Source organism: Telmatherina bonti (assembly GCF_933228915.1).
Source record: "Telmatherina bonti genome assembly, chromosome: 8".
NCBI lineage: Eukaryota > Metazoa > Chordata > Actinopteri > Atheriniformes > Telmatherinidae > Telmatherina > Telmatherina bonti.
The window spans coordinates 28,487,666-28,510,221 of record NC_136626.1 but is presented as its reverse complement, the minus strand read 5'-3'; the positions used below and the strand labels follow the sequence as shown (position 1 = coordinate 28,510,221).

At 40.1% G+C, this 22,556-nt stretch overlaps 2 protein-coding genes across 2 annotated transcripts; one reads left to right on the top strand and one right to left on the bottom strand.

Moving 5' to 3' along the window:
• Positions 1-2,975: 2,975 nt before the first annotated feature.
• Positions 2,976-14,359, bottom strand: uap1 (UDP-N-acetylglucosamine pyrophosphorylase 1). The gene is made up of 10 exons (XM_079245768.1): positions 14,276-14,359; positions 13,285-13,599; positions 11,926-12,130; positions 10,824-10,999; positions 10,556-10,728; positions 7,018-7,211; positions 6,738-6,878; positions 4,873-5,061; positions 3,605-3,671; positions 2,976-3,522 (listed from the first exon to the last, which is right to left on the bottom strand). The coding sequence occupies exons 2-10, from the start codon at positions 13,565-13,567 to the stop codon at positions 3,430-3,432; spliced, it is 1,521 nt and encodes a 506-aa protein (XP_079101894.1). The 5' UTR covers positions 13,568-13,599; positions 14,276-14,359; the 3' UTR covers positions 2,976-3,429.
• Positions 14,360-16,027: 1,668 nt separating this feature from the next.
• On the top strand, positions 16,028-22,042 carry ubxn6 (UBX domain protein 6). The gene is made up of 11 exons (XM_079244851.1): positions 16,028-16,169; positions 16,621-16,778; positions 16,988-17,052; positions 17,154-17,282; positions 17,502-17,599; positions 18,429-18,504; positions 18,644-18,728; positions 18,816-19,035; positions 19,213-19,343; positions 19,466-19,614; positions 19,701-22,042. The coding sequence occupies exons 1-11, from the start codon at positions 16,087-16,089 to the stop codon at positions 19,824-19,826; spliced, it is 1,320 nt and encodes a 439-aa protein (XP_079100977.1). The 5' UTR covers positions 16,028-16,086; the 3' UTR covers positions 19,827-22,042.
• Positions 22,043-22,556: the final 514 nt, after the last annotated feature.

The window sequence follows — 22,556 nt, the reverse complement described above, 5'->3', positions numbered from 1 at the left end:
GGCTAAAGCAACTTGAATTGAATGTAATGTTTCTGCTGCTGCCTGCAGGAGTTTGTCCTCTGTCATTTAATTGTACATGCTTGTTGAAAAACAAGAAGCATAAATCTTCTGTTAGAAAAACTGCAGCAAATGTACAAAAAAAAAAAACACCTTACACTGACACTAAACTCACAAGCACAGCAGTTGATCACAGCCTTAATAGTCAAACCAGATCCATCATAAGTGAGTCATGTGTCGGAGAAAGCGGTTGCCTGCTATAACGATGTTATACACTGTGTGTTTTTGCTGCCGCTGCCTGAAAGATTTGACCAGACTGAAGAAATTAAATGTCATTTAGAAATGTGAGAGTTTCAGTGATGATACTTTTTCTCTGCATGCTGAGTTGTCTGCAGTGTTTTTCCCATGTTAAACCACCTGGATCTGCAGTAAAGTGACTATTGTGGCTGGCAGGAATTTATTAGAGTATGAGGACATTAATGATGTTGCTACTTTCATGGAGATTTTCACCAATAATGTGTTTATGTCAGGCAAAAACAGCATCACAATCAATAAGGAAACTATACATTTGTCCAGTATGAACTAAAATGTAGCTAATGTTCTCAGAGGGTTGTAATCTGATTAAAATTTTATTAGTGATGGAAGAGGATTAGGTGGGCAATTAATTTGCATGCCACGTTTCTTGTCTTTCAAATTCTAACGTAAAGTGTTTGTTATAACACTGCTGTTTCAAATGTCAGCGTTTCACTGTTGTGACATTTTTGTTAACTTTTTCCTTTTAACATTGCAACGATTTAAAAAAAAACAAAAAACATTTATTCTGAATAATACAGAGAAACATTTTTCTCTTGCCTTTTTGTTTGTGTGAAAGTTAAAGGGTTAAGACATGAATCTGTTATCCTGTTTATTTCCTAAAAGGATCTTTTTAAAAAAAAAAAAAAACTCAAAGTGGTTTTTTGTTTTTTTGGTTTTTTTGGCTTATTTTCTGTTGTTTTTGATTGGGCTAAATTTAGGCAACATTACTTTGAGCTAGATAGTAAAAACGTATCAGTAGTCTGTTGGGCCTTTGTAGCTATGTCAATACATATTTAACATCGAGATCAAACCAAGAACATATTCCACCCCTAACCATGTACTTTCCATGTCCTGACCACCATGTAAGAGCACTGTAAAAAAAAAAAAGAAATAAACTGCAACTGGGATGAAGGGGAGAAGTGCACCGACTACCCAACATTGTGCAGGAAGTCTGCAACTGCTAATCTCTTGCATGAAAGTTTTGATATGGCACCTTAAAAAGTCACCAAGTTCTCCAATAAAAATCATTCTATAGGTTGCAAAAGGGAAATTCAACTCATGCAGTTCCACCTCAAAGCAGACATTCTGATGTCTTGCCTTGAACACTTCTTACATTTACTGGTTGGGTTTACGTAATGGTATTACTTTGGTAAAATTAGAAATAAAAAACACTTGGTTAGGGTGGGGAAGAAAATCCTAATTTGGCCACAAGTATTGTAGTGAGCGGGAGCTGCTCTGGTGATTAGGTGATTCGGAGCAGCTCTGTTGATTAGGCGAGTGGCAGCACCTGGGGTAGAGCAAGCAGAGGTGACAAAAGGACTGAGTCAGTGTGTGTGAGGTGTTCTGGGGAGAGGAGCTTGGTGACTGCTATCGGGTGATTACCCAGCCAAGCAATCGTCTAGTGCTCAGTGGGCCTGGTGGGAGGGTGCCGATCGCAGCTGTGTAGGGCTGCCGGCGGCGAAGACAGTTAGGGGGACTGTAGGGTGAGTTCACCATCCAGGCAGGGATAGGAGGAGTCAGGGAAATATCTAGGAGCACGCTCTTCCACTCCCCAGCCAGAGGAGAGGTACTCCTGCCGTCAGTGGAGGCCTCATTGCGCTGGGCCGGCATCTGCCTGTGACAGCTAATTGGTCGGACCAGCGCCAAAGCTCAGACCCTGTGGGAGGGTCTCGACCCAGGGGAAAGCTAAGTAGTCTTTTTAATTCTATAAATTGTATGAATGTGTTGTGTGAGTGTAGGAAAGTTTTAATGGTGTTGTTTGCACCCAGTATTGGACGTGTTGGGGTTATTAAATTAGGAGTTGGATGCTGCCGCGGCTTGCCCTACGGTGAGACCAGGGATGGGTGGGTCTTAAGAGTTCCCTCCGTATTGGTGAGTTTGCTGTGTGGGTGTAAAAGTGGGGACCTTCGGTTGTAGTGCTGTGTTGTGGCGTGGGTGGGTTTGAGGCGTTGCCTTGTGGCTCCTCCCATTGTGGCCGTGCACTCAAGGGAGCAAGTGACTGGCTCGAATACAACTGCTATCGAACTGCTATCTATCGAATCCCATACAGGTCTGAGACTGGTTGCCTTATGAACTATACAAAATAAAGGTTGTGTTCGTATTACCTTTTTGCCTCCTTATTCATTCTGCCGGGACCTCTGCCTAAGTGCAGGAATATTACAGTATGTTCTTCCTTCATCATCACATCATTACATTCATGGATGGCATATCAATGGTTGCCTTGGCAACATGGATTTACCAACAGTTAATCAATAAAATCTTTATTTATATGGCGCTTTGACATATCAAAAGGTAACAAACTCCCTGGACCACTTCCTTCTCTTCAATAAAACCAGATGCCCTAGACACTTTAAACATAAGACCCAAGTGCAGATGATGTCAAAGCAAACACTTCTTTGCACAACATGCATTAGTGCCTTATCAGATATAGTTTGGGAGCTGGACGGCAGGAAATTTATTCCTTCATTACAGATCAGAATATCCTGCAGGAATATGTTTTATTTTAAAAAGGAAAAAAAGTTCAGTAAAGAAATAAACACATCATTCCAAGCAGGTTTTTCCAGAGAAGGAAAACATATTTAATAAACATGAGAGAAATCATAGTATCTCATACAGAGGGATATCTTAGTCATCTTTGACTACAAGCAGGAAAAAAGATATTATAAATACCCCCCAAAGCCCAGTCCATGTATTTTGATTACATGCCCCTAAGAAAGACCTTTCTGATCATCTGTCATTTCCTGTATAAAAATCACCAGCTAAAATGAGTAGATGGTCATTTCCACCTATGCAGCATCTATCAGTATAAAAATAATTCTCATAAGCAAAATAAATAGATGCAATTGCAGACTGAATCATCCGGTCGAAGCGACGGGAATTTCATCCTTCATCTCATGCTGTGTTCAAGTGCTCTTCAAAACAAGAACTGAGTATGACATCAGCATACAAACTGTAGAAAAGTTGACAGAAGGGTAAACAGCACACTTCATCTTTCTCGTTCATTACTGAACACATACAGAAGATGTTTGTTATTGCACAGCTATGACGTCACAGTTTTTCCCCCCCACAAACCAACGTTGAGAAATAGAGGGAGGTGGATCTTTGGGTTATCCCTCTTCTCTCGGACGCTCTGGCTGATTAAACCCCATTCTTCACCAACTCGTGGACTCTGTGCTCATCGATCATCAGGGTTGGATGGAAATCCCGTTCTTTTACAAACTCCTCAAGACCCTACAAACACATCATCATCGTCAGCAGTTTAGCTACTCAGACATAACGGCAGGTGGAGTTTCTTCATAATTTGCAGCCTTACCTCTCCTCCATAGGACACCAGTGGTGAGATCTCACATTTGATGGGCAGATCCGTCCCATCCTTCAAGCTGCATTGGAAAGGACAGATTCAGAGAGGATCAGAGGGGAGGGAAATGAAAGAATGAGTGACTGTCTCATAAAAAAAACAAAGCAGAGGGACAGTAGTTTAGAGAAGCAGCTTTAAATCCTTTGCACATCTGTTCTTTTACTGCCGCTTGTGATTAGAGATCAAAAGGTGGGGAATCAGAGGATTATCTCAACCAGTGATTAGTCCTGTGACCTGAGACAGACGTCCTCTAGAAGGAAACTGTTGAATGACAGGTAATGTGCATCTCGACCCAATACTTTAGGAACGAGCGAACTTCAAACATTATGATCACTCAGCATGTTTACTTCTAGATAATCATTACAGATAACAAATTACAGATCACACCTGGCTTTCCAGGTGTTTTACTGAGAAGCTGATTGAAGGAAGGGAGAAATAGTTGAAAAGCAAGCATTCCCTTTAACAGCCTTTAAAACAACCATGACGGTTAGTCAAGCGCATGTTCAGCAAGCAGATGGCATTGAATTCAAGTCAATCTTGTAAGCAGTAAGCAGCTAAACTTGGAGCTATTTTGCACACAAATCAACAGGTTATTATTTATACCAGGAAGTTTGGTTCCCTTTACCCAGCATGCAATACATGTGTGATCACACATGTACTAAAGAATCCGTCAGAGTGAAAATGATCCAGCAGCAGCAGGTCACTATGACCATGTCATCTGACCACAGGGTTGAAATGGACTTTTCATTCAACTAAATCGATCTTCGCTCTCATTTCCTTCATAACAGCAAACGGTAAAGAGAAAGAGGAGTGGCAAATGCCTGGCAGTGCCCAAGAAGACTCCGCTTTTCAGTGGAAATGAAGCAAGGAGCAAGCGGGTTCTTTTAAGAAAAGGAGATAAATCTATCCATCACCATGCACTCAGTACAGCAGAGAGATAGTTACTTTCTGTTGCCATCAGCTGTGACACTGCCTTCAGCTCCGTCTCTGGAAACATTGCACGGGACACACAGGAGCAAGACCGAGCAGGAGAGGGGGGAGGTGAGAGAGTGAGGCTACGAGAATATGAAGTCGACAACACAAACACAACAAACCCCGTGCATACAGTCTGTACACAGTGTGTTTAAGGGGGGAGTGACCACAAGCAACCCGTTTCTGTGTTGTTTTTTTTTTTTGTTTTTTTTTTACCAAACATGTTGTGTATCACAACACCCTGCGGTCACCTGGGTATGGCGGGCACACGTCTGCCATTCTCGTCGATGAAGTGACCTCCAGCGTTGAGCACCCAGCGGTGATGGAGAGACATGAGGGCATGCCTGGCTGTGGTGGGCGTGTCCTTTCCATCCTGCGTGTCCGCATTCTTCAGCGGAGAGAACTCGTCTTCCCGCAGTACCTCGTACACAACAAATGTCCTGTTGGGGATGCAAATCTTATTAGCCCACAGGAAAGCGGTCATCACTGTGGCCTCACAGCAAGAAGGTTGCTGGTTTGAGCCTTGGCTGGGGGGGTGCGAGGGTATAGAATAGAATAGAATAGAATAGAATACTCTGAGGATCTGCAAACTTTAGCACCCCAATGATGTGAGTGTAAGTGGGCAGATCAGCTGTTTGCAGTTTGTGCCAGTGATGTCACTGAATCCTACAGGAGACCTTCATCATGTTTTGCTTTACATCAGGGTTATAACTATGTTATAACTACCTGGAAAATCTCTATTGACTGTGTTATTACAAAAACTGTCTTCTAAATATGAATAAAATAAAGATAAATAAATACATTAGAAAGGAAAAGAAAATAAATGAATCCATTAAAAATTAGGTTACATTTTTAAATAAGGAAAAACTGTCTTTTGAACGTTGAAGACCCCCTGCTTGTGTTTGCACAAAGCGGGTGAAATTCAGCTGGCGCATCATGTTGGGAGGAGAACAAAGTGTGAAATAAGGCAGGCTGCAACTAATAATGGCTTTTTAACGTGCTGGAAGTTCATCTGTCGTGGACTGTATCAGGAGCCGCATCTCAGATGTCTCGTAAACAGTTAAAGTACAGAAGAAGCCTACACACCAGTTCATTTAGAGTTTTATATGTGTTTTCTGCTAACGTTTGAGTTCAGGAGGAAATCAAACACAAGCAGTGAGAACGCGACTTCCTGGGAGAGTTTCTAGTGTGGCAGACGTAGCTGCACAAGGACGTGACTTTAAAAGAGAGCCACCACACGCATGGTGTTTGCACTCTATACTACTGTAAAACCCTGTCCTTATGACTACCCAGCTTTTACATCATATAGTAAGTAAAAATAGTAAATACAGTTGTTTGAAGAAGGTTAAATTCTAATATTGTTATGTAGAAAATGGTTGCGCACCAGAGTAGAAGGTAAAGACCAAACAGTCCTGAGAAAGGACAGAACACAGCAAAACAGACTCAAAGAAAGTGAGTCAAACCATCTGGATTCTGCTAAATCTGTCAGCCTGTCCGTCCAGGCACAAATCTTCCCCATTTCCCTGGCGACATCGAAAGTATTTCTCCTCCATTTTCATTTTGAAACACAGTGAATGACCCTCAAAGGAAGCTGGACATGTCTGTAGTGTTTTTCCATCACTCAATCATTACAGGAATCCTTTCATTAAATGTAAAGTTCTATTAGCAGTGGTCTGACTCAGAGCTGATGTCATGTAACACTTGAGGAGCTGGAATGGGTGAACAGCTCGTAAAACTCCATCCTCCTATGGAGAATTTGGCAAGCTTGGCCTGCTGGACCAGACCTTGGAGAAATGGTAGGGCTGAGGTGGGAGGATAGGAATCGGGGCTGGAAAAAGGGGTTGGTCCTTGCAGGGAAGGACAGATCAAGGACCAGTCAAACCCTGAGCCGGGAAACCAGCCAGAGGACCATATGCAAACCAGCCAACTCTCAAATGCAGCATAAGTTAGTCGTTGTGTTCTTCGCACTTTAAAGGTTTTTAGTTTAAGATGAGCCCCACACACACACACACACACACACACACACACACACACACACACACACACACACACACACACACACATTCTGTGTTCATTAGAGTTCAGGAGGAAAAAAATTGTCAGCGCTGTAACTCACTTTGCAAACTGGAAGATGTCAAAGACGAACTTTTCCATTTTAATTCCATTTGGCTTGTCTGGTTTGATTAGGCGACCCTGAGCATCCACATACGGGATCTTCTTCTGGGCCACATGGTGCTGCAGCCGTGGCTCGTGTTTCCTGTTACATAAACACAGAGCAAAGATCCTGTCTTCTGATGTTCTTGGTGCAAGTAAAGAACTACTGAAACAAATGAAGACAGTTTGGCAGAGAAGAGCAAAGCAGCAGAAACGATGTTCACGGCTTCTCGGACTCTTACTGGACAACATCTCGGAGGAAAGAGAGGCTGAAGAAGTGATTGGCCACGTTTCCGGCGTTGAACATAAGCCGACCGTCAGCGCTGCGCTTCTCGGCAGTTGCCAGGGTGATCTCGCTGTACTCCACCACCTGATAATGCCCATCCACTTTGCAGACTACACCCACTGCCTCCGTCGGATTGGTTTTCTCCACCACCTGGCAACAGAATACCATCAAGACAAATGCAGCTTAACCATTTGCACAATCAAGCTACAGGTCAGTTCACAGTTTATCAGCTTTTCTTTCAGAAATTAAACTAATCTTTTATCACAACTTTTACAATCTCTTTACAGTGAGATAACAGACAAACACATAACCGAACGACCTCTACGCTGGCTTGAGATTAAAGATCTACAGATGAATAAAACTGAATCAATCAAAACTCAGAAAATGGCATGAATCAATCAGTATTTTCTACTTTTTCAGGAAAAAAAAAAAAACACCCTCTCCCCCTCGATCCATCTGTTGGCTCCTAATGACAGGGAGCAGCCGAGATGAGGGGGTTGTTGAATAAAGTGGAGGGGGTTGAAGCCACATGAACCGTTAGCAGCGCTCAGTAATTTACAACAGGAGGGTGGGGACTCGGCTCGGATCTGATCCTTCCATCTCTGCTCCACCACACTCTAAATGCCAAACAGGAGCAAAGTCTGATCCTAAATGTCCTTCATGAGCTTGAACATCATGAAACAGGTCATTTTAAAGTGTTCCTCCAATGAATAATGCACACACACAGTAATCCTGACACTTCAGATGAACCTCGGATGCCTAAGAAATACAGAGACATGGTGTTTGTGATTTTGAAAGAGTGGAGCGAGCCAGTCATAAATTACAGACTCATGGAAATATTGACTTAGTATTTTAATGTGGTTGCCATGGCATGTCATGGTTATTGAAAGCATTAATCATAGACTCTTGCTCAAGGCGGTCCCTACTTTTAGAAACAATTAATCTGACTTGCATCATCAGCTGAGGACCAAAGAGCGCTCTCCAGACAACCAACAAGTTACTTCCAACTCCATCTGAAAACAATTTCCCAAAATGTCTCTGTTCCATACACACTCCAGTCTGGGATGGACCGTCTTATCTACCACTAGACCTGTGTTTCCAAAGTTACTTTCCTTGAGAACCCCCTTCATGCACTTACAGAAAAGAGCATGGACACCCACCTATTTTTTTCTAAATCATCTGCACTGTGGTGTTTCTCAGACATGTTTTATTAAATAAAATGGTGCAAAAAAAAACAACAAAAAAAAAACAAAACATCAAGGTTGCCAGGACAGACATGAACTACTCCATGTCACCCCAGCAGCTCACTGACCTCACTACATCATAACCACAACTAGTATTGGATATACCATGTGTGTACTAAATGACTAAAAGAGTATGTTTTTAAATACATTCATTTAGGAGATACTTTAATGAGCCTAATTTCTTCACTTTGGGACGTGTTATTGTTTTCTGTCTTTTAAAACGCAGAATTTATGTGAACAAAACATCCAGGTGATAAAAACTTTGGTGGATACACCACAAATCTTCTCCATAAATACTGACAGTGGCTAATTTTAATAACCAAAGTTGAAAACTGCTGCATTAGACAAGTACTCTGCACCAGTTTTGCAGTCAGAAGTCAGAGCAGCTTTTTCTAACATATAAAAATATGTATTCAGAGTAAGAAGTAGAAGGAAAAATCCTTTTAATACTCTATCAGTTCTTGTAGAAGTACACTGTGATGCATTACTTTATCCTTATAACAGAAGAAGGAGGATGGACGAGCCTACTTTTGATGGGCCTGCCCAGTGAAGAACATCTCCGATATTTACCTGCTCAAAATTCAGAAACAAAAAAATTATTTAAAAAAATAAATAAACAATTCATTTTAAGTGTTCATAAACTACTGAAACAATAAAAAAGTACAACTCTACATCACTGTCATGGTATCTCAGACTGTGATGAAAAGTAGAAATGTTCATTAGCTCTTACTTTTTTTATATATTTTTAGAGTTTTGATAACTCAACCCAACTTTATTTATAAAGCACAATCCCCAAATTCCTGGAGAGCGATGATGAATTTATTGCCGATATTTAACTGCTCAAAAATACTTCATAAGAAAATGAAAAGGCTTGCACCTCCACCCAGTGGTGAGCTGTGGAAGCTGCAGCTGAGGAAGAGACGGTTAAACTGCCTTGACAGCAAACTGACCACACCTTTTAATGCCTGACAGTCACACACCAGAAAGACACGGACCAATGGAAGAACTAGCAGAACTAGGCTGACTGATCTGACTCAACCCCATCCAGCCACAATGGTTCAATCGTCAAAATATTTTGCTCTTATGTCACGTCTATGCACACTTTCATCCCACAAATCAGTTGTCATGGATATTTCCAGCCTTTATGCAAAGTTATTCTATTTGAGAGCATGAAGCTTTACATCATTTCTAACATGTCCTGCTACAATAAAATGTAACTTTAAGTAGAATTAAAACACAGAGAAAGTTGTCTGCTGCTGCTGCTTTCATTTTGAACAGCATCGGGACAAAAGTGAAGGCCTACTGCAGCCTTTCCCAAACTGGGAGCCCCAACCCCCACAAGGTCATTTCAGGAGGGTCGCCAAATCATTGGAAACAAAATACAGCCATCATTTATAAGACATATATTGGATTTTTATTATGGCTATCTAAATTAACGCGTTATTGCAGAGATTAATCTGCATAAAGTTATTACTCAGGCCATATCAAAAATCCGATTTTGGCAATGTGGGTGAGACAAGCTGATTTTGGGCATGTAGGTGAATAAATCCACCAAAAACCACTCCATCTTCCTTATTGGTTAGATTTCTGATAGTTTTCAAGCATTACACTTAGTATGTGTATCATCAGGTGTCCAGAGAAGTTATTACAGGTGCTATTTGAAAAAACATGAATTTGGCACCATCTGAGAAGCTGACTTTTGGAATATGGGCACTTTGTAACAATTCTAAACATAATCCACCAAAAACTACTTTATCCTTGTAATTTATCAAGATCTAGACCTTAAAATTTAAAGGATGTCCACAAAATGCCCCTTCTGATATACGTGGGTGGGGGGCAAACACCAACATATGTTATCTTTTGGTTCATGGCTCAAACTGTGTGGGAACCACTGGCATACAGAACCACTTTTAAAGCTGACATTTTTATGTTGCATTAATCTGCTAGATTAACATGATTTACTTAATGTTTAAATCATGCATTTGTAGCTATGACACATTCAGTTTCAAAACGTTGTGTTTTAGCTGCTGTGTCTTTAGACAGCTCAGTAGCAGCATGTGGACTTTGTAACTTTGCAGATCTTTTACACAACAAAACAGAAATACAACACAGAGAGAGAAATGGAAAAACCCATAAAGCATAATATGCTGCTTTAAGAGGTCTTTTAAAAGTAAGACTATGGGTGCCAAATCTCTTATAATTTAGTTTTATACCCAATTACTCCGTATACATATGCACAGCATAACCAACCTTAGCTCCACAGTCTGCTTCCTTCTGCACACAGAAACCAACAAAAGCGGGGTCCGCCACTTTGACCAGGATATTGTCAACACAATACACATGGATGCACTCGATCCCCCTTCGCTCCATGTCATACGTGATACCCTGGTTCCTAAGGGCTCTGTAAAGCCCCCCATTACCATCTGGAACATAAAGAAATGCATTTGAGAGGAATAAACTCAACAAAAGTAAAGACCCCTATACTGTTAATGAAGTGAGTTATGATGTGTGTTCGTACCAGGGGCCATGGAAAGCTTCCCCTTGCTCTCCAGGATGATCTTGCCTTTGTAGTCCATCGCTGGAAGCATCCCCTGCTGGAAGAAAACAACGTTGTTCTTATCCAGGCCAAAGTAGTTATGGCGGGAGAAGAACTCCTTGGTGGACTCCATTGTCCTGCCGCTGGTCATGATGTACCTGAAGGCAACACAGAAAGTAAAAGAATCATAAATTTTCCATTTTAAAACACAAATACAGAGGATAAAAGCCGTAAAGTATGAAGACAATATGAAGTAAACTAAAATCCACAGTACTGTCTTATAAAATGCTGCAGAAAACATTTTTGTAACTCTACAGAAGCGATGAGGTGAAAGCATTAGGGCTGTGACAATATGCTTTTGTCCCGATTTGATTTTATTCCGATTTTTTGGCTGCCGATTCGATTTAAATTGAGATTCTCGCAATTCTTCGATATTGCTCATTTTTGTAGATTAAAAACAAAACAAATGTCTAAAAAAAATTTTTTGCACGTTGTTTTTCTTGATTTCAGTTAGGCAAAAACAACAAAGTAGCCAGACCACCATTCTGCTGCTGTAATGCCCAAGACGACAAGTAAAAAGATCAATAAAACAATTTAAAAAAAAGACAAAAAATTTACAATGGATTATTTTTATTCATTCAAAAAAAAATCAAATTTTTTAACAAAAAAAAAAAAAAATCGATTTTAAAATTGTGAAGAAAAAATCCCAATTTTCGATTTTTGATTTGATTTTCCCACCCATAGGAATCATCCTACCAGAGGCTTAATAAAAAGGCTGAAAAGGATCAAATAACCTCCTCTGCCTTGTTGTTATCTCCATCTTTCTCATTTTGGACTGTAAACTGTTCTTGGCTTTGCTCTGCAGGGAACTAACCCACTGCCAGTAATTCAGCTTCCTTGATTGAGTTTCCTTTGATGCTCGCAGTGATCTGACCCAGTTATTCACCATGCAAACATAACAGAGGACGAACAGTTTTGGTTCTCATTGCGAATAAAACAGACACTATCTAGTTGCTTTGGTCCATTCATTTAACTCTAATAGAAACGTTGGATTCAACTAAATAACTTCAGCTCAGTGTCTCACCAGGGAATACAACACTTGATTTTGTGCTTCTGCTCAGCCAGCTGTTGTAGCTTCAAAATGCGCTCTGCCTGGATCTGAAAGAGAGTTTTGTGGGACGGCAGGCCAACATCGTACATGCCTTTGGGGTAGGAGACCCCCAGCCTGGTTCCCTGGCCCCCTGCCAACAGCAAGGCGGCCACTTTGCTCTGAGAGATGCAGTGAAGACCTGAGGAGCAACAGAGCACAACTGTTTGAGTCATATTAAAAACAAGTAAAAACTTACAGTGTAAGATAATGGGACACGTTTCAATATGATTTTATAGTTTCTAATCTCCACTGATCATTTCAGTACACTGACTTTATATTATTAATAATAAACCTGACGACGTTCAGATAGCATTTATCATTGAGATATATTGAACAATCAAGCAACATTATATGACCAATCCGAACTGACTCAGGAGATCTGACAACCTAAACTGGCTATGAACTGAAACGTCATTCACGCCCAGACTTTGGTTTCTTTTATGGTGGTTCAACAGGTCAGTGATTTATAACAGTTTCAGGCTGTCTTACATAAACTACTGGCTACACACTACAATCTGTCTACCTGTAGGTGCCAACAGAAAAGTTTCATATGTGCTAGGCGGGTCTGCTGGAGTTTCCACGCCCTGCACACAGACGTGGTCACGACAGAGGCAGATGACTTCATGACTGAGGGTCAAGAGGCAATTCTAACTACGTCAGGTCTAAATCACCACCAGATGTCTGCTGATCGCAGCCTCCGCCATTGTCGCCCAAGAAAAACAATGAAGCTAGGATTTGTAAGCGTTCAGAATCCCACACCAGGGGGATTGCGCAAATCATCATGAACAATAAAAAACCCAGTTGGTTGTAGTTTGGATAAACACTGTAAAATGAGACAGGGACAGTTTGTGGGTTTTATACAACCACACAAAGGGTAAATGGGGAGTTTCTGGTGCTGATCAGCTGGGAATGCACTTGATATGGCTGCTTATGTGTTGAATGTATCTCTGGAAGTCAGTTCTCAGAACAAATTGAATTAAAGCTAACTACTGACCCATCTCAGCATGTCACTGTATCTGGGTAACCATGTGATGTTATAATCCACTTTTGCTCCCCAGAAACCATCAAATCTTTTCCCCTTGTACTTCGAAGGGCATCACTGCAAACTTGAAGAATAATACCATATTCCAAAAACTTGGAAATGCTTTTTAATTACTGTGTAACACCCATATAATGCCATAAAATTGATTGTCCTGATTCCTTCCACTTAACTGAACTCTGGACAAATAAAAGTGAAGCTGTAGGAAGTAACTGTGTGTTAATAAACTCTGTGGTACTGCTGACAGAGCTCACCTGCTGCCTCCCAGCTTTTAAGACACTCCCTGTCCCTTGTCACACTTCCCAGCACTTCCCTGGGCACCGGCTCCATACGGGTGTCCATCTTCTCATGTTTGCTGCTGCTGGATGTCTCCATGGCACTCTTAAAGAATCCGTTTATTTCCTGGAAGTCCATGCCCTGCAGCTCAGCAGCCAAGTCCGCCTGTTCTTCATGGCTTAGATCTTTCCAAAACTGCAGGAGGTGAGACTGGCCAGCTTCAGCCAGCTTCTGCATCAGTCCATTGGTGATTGGGTCCATGATCAGCTGGGCGTTTAGTCAACTCTGACAAACTGGAAACAGTTCAACAAAATGGGGTGGTTACTTGTTACCAAAAGTGTGTTGACTATACTGAATTAAATTACGTTTTTCTGGGAAAATGATTGCTCATATCAACAGTATTCCCGCACCTGGTGATCCATAAATACATTATAGACTGCGACTAAATAACACATTAAACCACTGTTTAAACCCACACTCATAAACTTGTTGTACCAGGAAATAATTTATATTACTGGAGGAGATTTCTTCTTTAAATGGGTTGCCTGGTGTTACTTTATTAAATACATCACATGCTATCAGTCATAGTTATAGTATAAGGGTGAATCCATTTATTAATGAAACTTTAAACTTGACGTGTCCTACGGGACGTGTCAAGTGTTTTGACGGGAAATGAATTCAAGGCTGCCGGGAAGGATGCTTTATTTCTCTCACAGAGCAGAAAACCTCACCAACAGCAGACAAAATGATTATAAAGCCCGTCTATTTAAAATGATCGCGCTAAACATATAAGTTTCATTTATCAATCCGTGTATTTAGTGACTGTCTTCAGCAGGAGCGGCACGCGAGCGTCAGACAGACACAACATCCGAGCCGCACATATTAGCTGCTATCTGGCTAACTGGACAGGAAAATGTTTGTTATGTGATAACATTTCTGATAAAAATGAATGAATTATTAAACTCTTACCTCTCACTGGGGTCCTCTTAAGGTTATGACCATCAATGCCTGTAGCTGTGTGATTCCTTACGCTGGTAAGTTACAGCTCCTCCCATCGGACTACACCTCCTGTTACGTCACGTAGGACGTGGCAACGTCGTCGGCGCGCTGAGGGTTGCGTTCAGGTGCTGCTTGTAAATTTAAATGATACGTAAGACGAACATTTGTCTAAATTTGTAATGGCTTCTTTGTTTAAGTATAAGAGTCTGAAGACATTCAACCCATCGGAACCCTATTCTTCTTAATCTTGTTGTTGTTGTTGTTGTTGTTGTTGTTGTTGTTGTTGTTGTTGTTGTTGTTGTTGTTGTTATTATTATTATTATACCTCTCTTGTTGTTTTTACTTCGTAGTTTTTCAAAGGCCTGCTACATATATATGCCTTGTGCCATTTAAATCATTAAAATATCAAAACGTTTAGCGTTTTCTGGACATTGGTGCTGACTTTTGGAGTTTCTAACCCTCATCTCTTTCAAGATATTTATATAACCTCTTAGTAACAATTCAAAACGTCAGGCATTAAAATGATTGAGCCTTGATTCGTAGGCAACACAACAAAGTCCTGTAGTTGCACCGTGAGGGAGTGTATAAGTATTTCCTCAATATTATGAAATCATATGGAGTGCCCATAGAAAAGGAATAGGCAAGTTACAGCCAACTATCATACAAAATTGACTAAATGAATATAAGATTTGTGCTCTTCAATGTATCTGAGCATGAATTTATAAGGCTCCTCTGAGTAAACAGCTTTCCACTTACAAGTTATGCCTGAAATATCATTAGATAATTACAATATTCCCTCCAAGAGACAATGAGTCATGTAATGCCAAAAAGTAGGGACAACGCCCAGCAGCTAAACCCTCAGCAGAAAACTGTTAGGTTGCTCATTCCTTTCATGGACTGATTAAAAAACCGCAAGGGCCAGGAGGGTCAGACATACAGTGGCTTGAACATACAGTTGTGCTCATATTTATTCATACCCCTTCATTCAAGAAGAAAAAAAACAGCTGCCTGTAAAATAAGCTGAAATTGATGAAAGTAATAATACATTTTTAAAAAATTATGTAAATCATTACATTATTTTCTAATTCTGGATCAATAGCAATATTTTTTTAAAAGCAAACAAATAAGATAATTTATTACATTTTACTCATAAACTAATATTTTGTTAAACAATCCTTTAATGTTTCCGCTACAGTCAGGTGTTTTCTGTTCCTCTCAGTCAGACTTCTGCACCTGTTGACAGGTATTTTGTCACACTGTTTAACAGAAAAGTGCTCTAATTTGTCCAGGACCAATTTGTTTGTTTGTTTTTTCTTTCTTCAACTAAATTAAATGAAAAAACAGTGTCTTATATTACTAAATTATATTTTTAGTTATTGTTCCTATTTTAAGTCTCCAGTTATTTGAGTGACTGTTGTAAATCTAGCCTTTTCTTTAATGAAAGGGTATGAATACATATGAGCACAACTGTATATATGCAATAAAAGGCTAAATGCTGTGAAAGAGGCGTGTATAAATAAGATTAAAAAGTTTAGATTGTTCCTTGAGAGGTTATATCTGAGGAATGAAAAGCTCTGACATGAGATTGTAAGAGAAAAGTTCTCAATTTATTTTTCAGTTCTGGTTCCGGCCACAAGGTGGCGACACCGTGATTTGTGAGGCGGAAGCAGAATTTTGACCACAGCATTTTGTTTTGGTCCTCCTCCCCTTCCTAGCATAGCGTAGCTAGGTGCTCTTCACCTGCTTGTGTTGCTGAGGTTGAGGCATTTACCGCCTAAAAAATGAAGAAGTTTTTTGAAGACATTAAAAAAGACATTAAGTTTAAATCTGCAGGACCCGGGAAGAAGCTAACAGAAGATACCAGGCAAGTAGCAGACTTTTTATCAGCTGCTACAAGGCTAACTATAGCCAGCCAGGAAAACAGCTCTTTAGTGGTCTTCAATCAGTTTCTTTTTTAAAATTGCTTTTCAGATTAAATTAACCAACATAATACTATTTTATATTTGCTTTGTGTCAATATGGTTGCATACAAATGATTGCTTATTGTCTCTGGTTAAAAAAAAAAAACAGTATAATGTAATCCTCAGATCGATGGGAGGACAGCTAACTTCAGTGTAACTTGGCTCGCAGTTAATCCGTGAACAAGCTTATTTAGCCAACTTTAAAAAGCCATCTGTAAACTCAGTGAACACCCAGCTGTCATATTGGGTTGACAGTTGCAGTAATATCACTGACATATACCTTTGAAGCAGTTTGTGGTCGTTATATTAGGAAGATTGAAGGCAACATAAAACCATTGTCTTTCTTTGTAACAGCTCCAAGCCTGAGGTGGTGCAGAGCAGCTCTAGCAGCAAGCAGAATCGTTATGCTCCAAGTGAAGGAGCCCAAAGGGCAGGAGCTGCAGCCTTGGCCAGGACTGAACAGCAGCAGCGGCCGAAGGTGCACACCTCCCATGATGCGATCAGGAACCAGGGTGAGACACACAGACTGAACTGTATCATAGATCACATCTCCTGTTGTGACTATTAGCCAAAGGCTCATGCAAGCTGTAATATTTATGTTTTTTTTAATCATTTTCAGCCCTTATAAAGGGTTTGTGTAAGGATTTTAATATCTTAAGAAGTATAAATGATTAAAGTGCAGATTAAAAATTGCATGAACTCTAACTGCATTTACTTGTAGTTAAACGAGAACTGGAGGCGGAGGCGGCTGTAGTGGCTGAAAAAGAAAAAGCAGCTGCAGCAGAGGTATGTGGTGACTAAAACAAGGTCATCATGATCATCAGATTTTAACATTATATTCCTTCGACTCTGAGCCTGAAGAGGTTGATATAGTAACGTCTGTCCAGGGATCCAAAGTGCCAGTGAAAGATCCTGCCTGCCTCTCTGTGTCAGGTGTTTACTTCACCTGTCCGCTCACTGGAGCAACGTTAACCAAAAGTGAGAGGGAAGTGCACATTAAAGAGGCCATTTTAATGGTATGTGTGAAGATATTACTAATAAATGCTCTTTTTTTTCTTTTATATATATATATATATATATATATATATATATATATATATATATATATATATATATATATGAGATCATTTGCATTTGATATGGTAGCAACATAGCAATGTGTTTTTAAAATGAGGTTGTACATAATCCCTCAGGTGTTGTTGATAAAAACACGCACTGTGTTTCCTTCCTTTCAGCGGTTTGAAGAGGACGCCATTGAGGCTTCTGTAATGATGATTTACACATTTAACAAAGACAGAGAAAAAGTGAAGGCTGCTGTGGACATCATAAATAAGTAAGATATTGATAGATGATGATTGTAATGGCAGATGCGCAACACTGTGCAAAAAGTCTTGACCCAACCCTCATTGCCTGATAATTTCCTTCCACCAGAGCCAGGCAGTCTTGTAATCTTGTAAAGTTGGTTTAAGCAATTATTCTTCCAGCTTTTTAAAGGACTTTCAAAGATTTTTGTTTGACATTAGTTGCTTTATCACTCATTTTGATCCAGTCCTTGTACCTGACCATTTTCTTTTGTAGAAAATGCATTTGATTTTATTTGTTTTTGTTAGTTTTTCTCTGCCCCTTAGCTCAGACCTTTGTAAAATCCAACAGTGGTGGGTATACCCCAGCTTAATTTGTCAATCTCTCCATATATGCTTGTGTTATGTGTAATCTTGGTTTTATGTCGAAATGTGAACAGTATGATGAAGAGGACTGTTAGAAGTCACTGACCCAGAACATTTTGTGGTCAATTTATGGTTCACACACTTTTTTTTTTCTTTGTGATTAGTCATCTTGTATAGAAAACATCATGTTGTGCAATAAATGCTTAAACCTGAAAAGTTGTCCATGCACAATCAAAAGTTTGGTGAGAGTCAAAGGAACTTTATCTGGAAAGGTTGCTTTGTGTGGTATCATACAAAACTCTTGTGAGTGGATCATTTGAAGTTAAGGAAGGATCGAGACTTTTGCAGGGATTTGGGTTGATCATTCATAGTAGGCAGACACACAATCTCACACACACACACACACACACACACACACACACATCTGCTGCTTTTCATTAACTTCTTTTTTTGATCAGTTGTGTTATCTCCTGTTTCTTCATTAATTGTTTCCAGGTATGTTGACAATATATGTAAGAACCCCACAGAGGAGAAATACAGGAAGATTAAACTCAGCAACAAAGTGTTCCAGGTGTGTATAAAGTTACCTTCTTGTGTCAAATAATTTTCATTTTTGTCTCTAAACCAGGGATATGTTGTAGATTTAATGACATCTCAGAAACTTTGAGATATTTTTTGCATGTATTGTACTATTTCTCATTTTGTTTCAGGAGAAAGTGAAACCTGTGGAAGGCAGTAGAGAGTTTCTGGAGGCTTTGGGATTCATCAGTGTTATGCTTCCTGTCGATGGTCAAGGTAAATAAACCCAGCTGCTGATGGATACCAGCTACATGATTCTGTGCTGTGACCGTGGAGTGTTTACTTCCTTTTCATGCAAATCAGAGGAGGAAGAGGAGTTCCTGGTGTTACCAGAGCAAAGTTCAGATGCCCTGGAGCTGATGAAGGAGCAAAGAGATCGTCTTCAGAGAGGAGAACCAGTCAGAGCTCAGCTGGACAGGCAGCCTCAAGCTTTCAGGCCCTCGAGTGATGCCCAGCGGTTCGAGCTGCCGCCAGAGTTCTACAACCTGACTGCAGAGGAGCTCAAGAGAGAGCAGCAGCAGAAGTACAGGCCTGATTGATTACTATTAAATCATTCATAAAGTTACTAACAGCTTCTAACACACCCATCAGTAGATGTTAAAGCATTCTTGTCCCGCTCTGTTTAAAGCACTTCCCAGGTGTGGTAAATGCTTCTAGCCTGGAATATGACCCATGTGTTATATCATTTTCTGCTTGCAAGGTCTGAACTGGTGGAGAAGAACGCCATGTTGCGTACCAAAGCCATGAGGGAAAAGGATGAGCAGCGGGAGAGAAGGAAATACAACTACACCCTGCTCAGGGTCAGACTGCCTGATGGGAACCTGCTACAAGGTAGCATGAAAAGAGCAGTCTGATCACTGGTTTTACTGTGAAAACCTGGCATGCTCAGTGGGGAAAGAAGTCACTGAAGTTGTTGTGACTTAGTGAAGATGATGTGTAACATCCCTCTTCAGGAACCTTTTATGCCTGGGACCGGCTGCCTGTTCTCTTTGCGTTTGTACGGGAGTCCCTGGTGGACGGCTGGCAGCCCTTTGAACTGATCGCTCCTGGAGGTCAGAAACTACAAGAGTCGGAAGAAGTTGCTCTGGCAGAATGCAACTTGGTGAGTTGAAACGCGTCTCCTGGTAAGAATAACACGTGCACTGGTTTTCTTGTGTCTGACATGTTATTTTACTGTTTTCCTTACAGGTCCCTGCTGCCCTGCTGACTTTTGCCTGGGATGCAGCCGTGCAGGCTGACATTGCAGCTGCTGGCGGAAAAAGCCCCACCCTCCTCAAACCATCTTTACTGGAAACCATTCGGACGCTGAGCTGAACGAGAAGACGCTCTTTGTCCCCGGACAGTCCCCACTACCTCCCTCTTATCCTTCCCACTGCCAGGGTGAAATTGTCCCATGACACATTCTAACTGAAGTTAGAAGTAGTACAAGACCGGGGGCAACTTCACCCTAATGCGTTTGTTTAGCTGAGCATGTCTTCTCCTCTCCCTGTGGGGGATCCCGTCACCCTGCAGCCTGCCTCGGCAGCACATATTGAAGGAAGCGCGACTAGCAGAGGAGGACAAAGCAGGGGACACGTGTTTGTTTATTGTTGCATTCTGAATGTATGATCAGTGTAGAAAACAGACGCTGTGGCAACGGTCTTTTTGTGCTTAATCTGACAGTCAACCAGTTGGATGCATCTTTAAAAGCAGCGCCTGGAGACCTCATTATCGTGTCCCCTTTTATAAAACCTGTTGCGCGCCAGAAGTGATATGTTTTGTTTTTCTGTGTTAAAGGTGAACTAAAGTCTGCTAACTGATGGTCGTCTGCTCTGATTCAGTGCGATAAGAGATTAGCTCTGTTACTGTAAACACACGTAAGCTTCTATTGCACGTTTGTCCTAAGCTCTGCAGGGGAGTCACTCTACAAGACTTCCTCACCTGGTCTTCAGTGTGAGTAAAAGCCCCACTGGTAAATCAGTTTCTCTGAATTTTAGTAGACAGGTAGCTTTCCTTACCTAGTTTAATGAGGATGTTAGCAATGTGCTGACAATGTCATGGCAAGTTTAACAAAATACGTTGTCTTTTACCAACTTAAAGCACTTTGAAGGATTATTTCAAACTTTATAAATAGCTTTATGTAAAATGAGAGCCCTTAGTGTAAACCTCATTATTTGCTTTGTCAACATTAAAATGAGATTATTAATTCGTTGTTGAAGCTTGAAAAAGCATCAAGTAAGCAACTGTTTCTGGCATGCAAATCACGTTGCCGTTAAACTGACAGCTTTGGCTTCATGTGTTCGACGTTGTGCTTTTAAATCTTATCGGCTTTTGTTTCTGTCAATTTCTTTGCTTTTTTTTTATTTATTTATTTTTTTATAGGTGTATATTTTCAACACGGCAGACAATACTTGACACAAAAAAAAAATCTAAAAATGAAACCTTTTTTTTGTTCACTAAATTTAATTCAGAAAAGCAGTGTTTCTTTTTCCATCATTATCTTACAAAAACCTTTTATTCAACAAACTGCTGATTTACAGATTGAGAATTATAACATTTGAAGGGTCTCACAGTTCACTTCCACATCAGGCTGGCTGTTTAATAATGCACAACACAGTTCATTGTAATGGAAGAAGAGCTGAATTTCAAGAAATGTTTAGATGTCTTTGATGTGAATATATTTTCTAATTTTTTTTTTTTTTTTTTTTTACACAAAGAATTATAACATGGGAGCAAAAACAAATGGGGAAATAAAAAGCTTAAAAACCAAAAGAACTGCTAAAATAAGGCTGTGAACACTGAGGTCACAATGACATGGTGAAAAGTGAGCTGCAGTTGTTCAGTTATTGGCTTTTATTGACCCAGCGAGTATCTCGAGTTTACAGCTTCACAGCAAAGAATTAATAAAATAAACATAGAATGAATAAACCAGTCAACATTACATTTTCTCTTATCTCTTGGTTAACTTAATTTTCAGTGAGGACAAAAACATTGCTATTTGTGTAAAAAAAAAATATTGCGAGTAGCTCAGTTTTAATTTTAGGAGTACATAAAATTCTAGTAGGATAAAAGTTAAAATCTCATAACTAAGTTTTACTCGAACATTTTCATTAAAATCACACATTTGAGTGGTCTTGCTGTGCACGAATTTGTACCAAGTTAATCTTATGAAGGCTAATTGTTTCTCCAACTAGTGTTTGACGACTAACAACAACCTACCTCTGTCCAGCTACATAAATACACTCACAGGAAGCTGCAGACGGATTTGTAGAAGAATCAGTTCTTTAAATGGTATTAAATTGTTGCTTCAGATCAGCAACATTTTAACTTATTTAAAAAGAGGTTAGTATTAAGTTTGTAAGACAATACCAAGCATTCAAGGCCAAATCAGCCATGACACATCTGCACACGCGAGGTCCATCAGTTGTCTAAAGGTACATCATAACCGGGTATAAACCTTAAGTTGTCATTGTAACCTTGTTAAAAGTTGATCAGCTTTGATTTGAATGAGTTGTGTTGTTGCTTTTTAACCTGCCTGTAATAAAGATGGTTCGCACAAGGAAAACAAAGACTAATTTTGAGTTGTTTCTTGTGGAAAAAGTAACTGATTTTCAAGATGACCAGTCGTACAATCGTTTTTGGAGCAGGCTCCGAGTGCTATTAACCCTTTGATGCATTGTGTCCACACCCATTTAAATCCTGTTTTCTAGTATATTCATGGGTGATGATGGTATATTTGCAATTTGGTCACCAGAACATTAGTCAACCAATACACTGCCACTCACTTGCTACTAGTTCATTTTTATAGAATATTTCAAATTAGGGATCAATACCAAGAGTGTGTACTCGTACTTGGTATTAATAAAAGTGTACCGATACCACGCTAGTCAAGCTAGCGCAGATGTGTTCGATGACATGCTTCAGACATGTTTTAAAAGAAATAAATACATTGAATGTTAAAATGTGACATTCTTTGGTAACACTAAAAGCCAGATCTTTGTTTCAAAACCACACATTTATAGTTGTATTTAGGTAAGATGTGCCAAGTCAAAATAAAACTTGTTG

Coding starts and splice junctions, on each gene's coding strand:
- uap1 (XM_079245768.1), bottom strand. CDS start 13,567: ATGGACCCAATCACCAATGGACTGATGCAGAAGCTGGCTGAAGCTGGC. Junction 11,000..11,925: donor ATCAAGTGTTGTATTCCCTG/GTGAGACACTGA, acceptor TGTTGCCTTCAG/GTACATCATGACCAGCGGCA. Junction 5,062..6,737: donor GACATCTTCCAGTTTGCAAA/GTGAGTTACAGC, acceptor CATCCCCAACAG/GACATTTGTTGTGTACGAGG.
- ubxn6 (XM_079244851.1), top strand. CDS start 16,087: ATGAAGAAGTTTTTTGAAGACATTAAAAAAGACATTAAGTTTAAATCT. Junction 19,344..19,465: donor TGATGGGAACCTGCTACAAG/GTAGCATGAAAA, acceptor ATCCCTCTTCAG/GAACCTTTTATGCCTGGGAC. Junction 19,615..19,700: donor CTCTGGCAGAATGCAACTTG/GTGAGTTGAAAC, acceptor TTTTCCTTACAG/GTCCCTGCTGCCCTGCTGAC.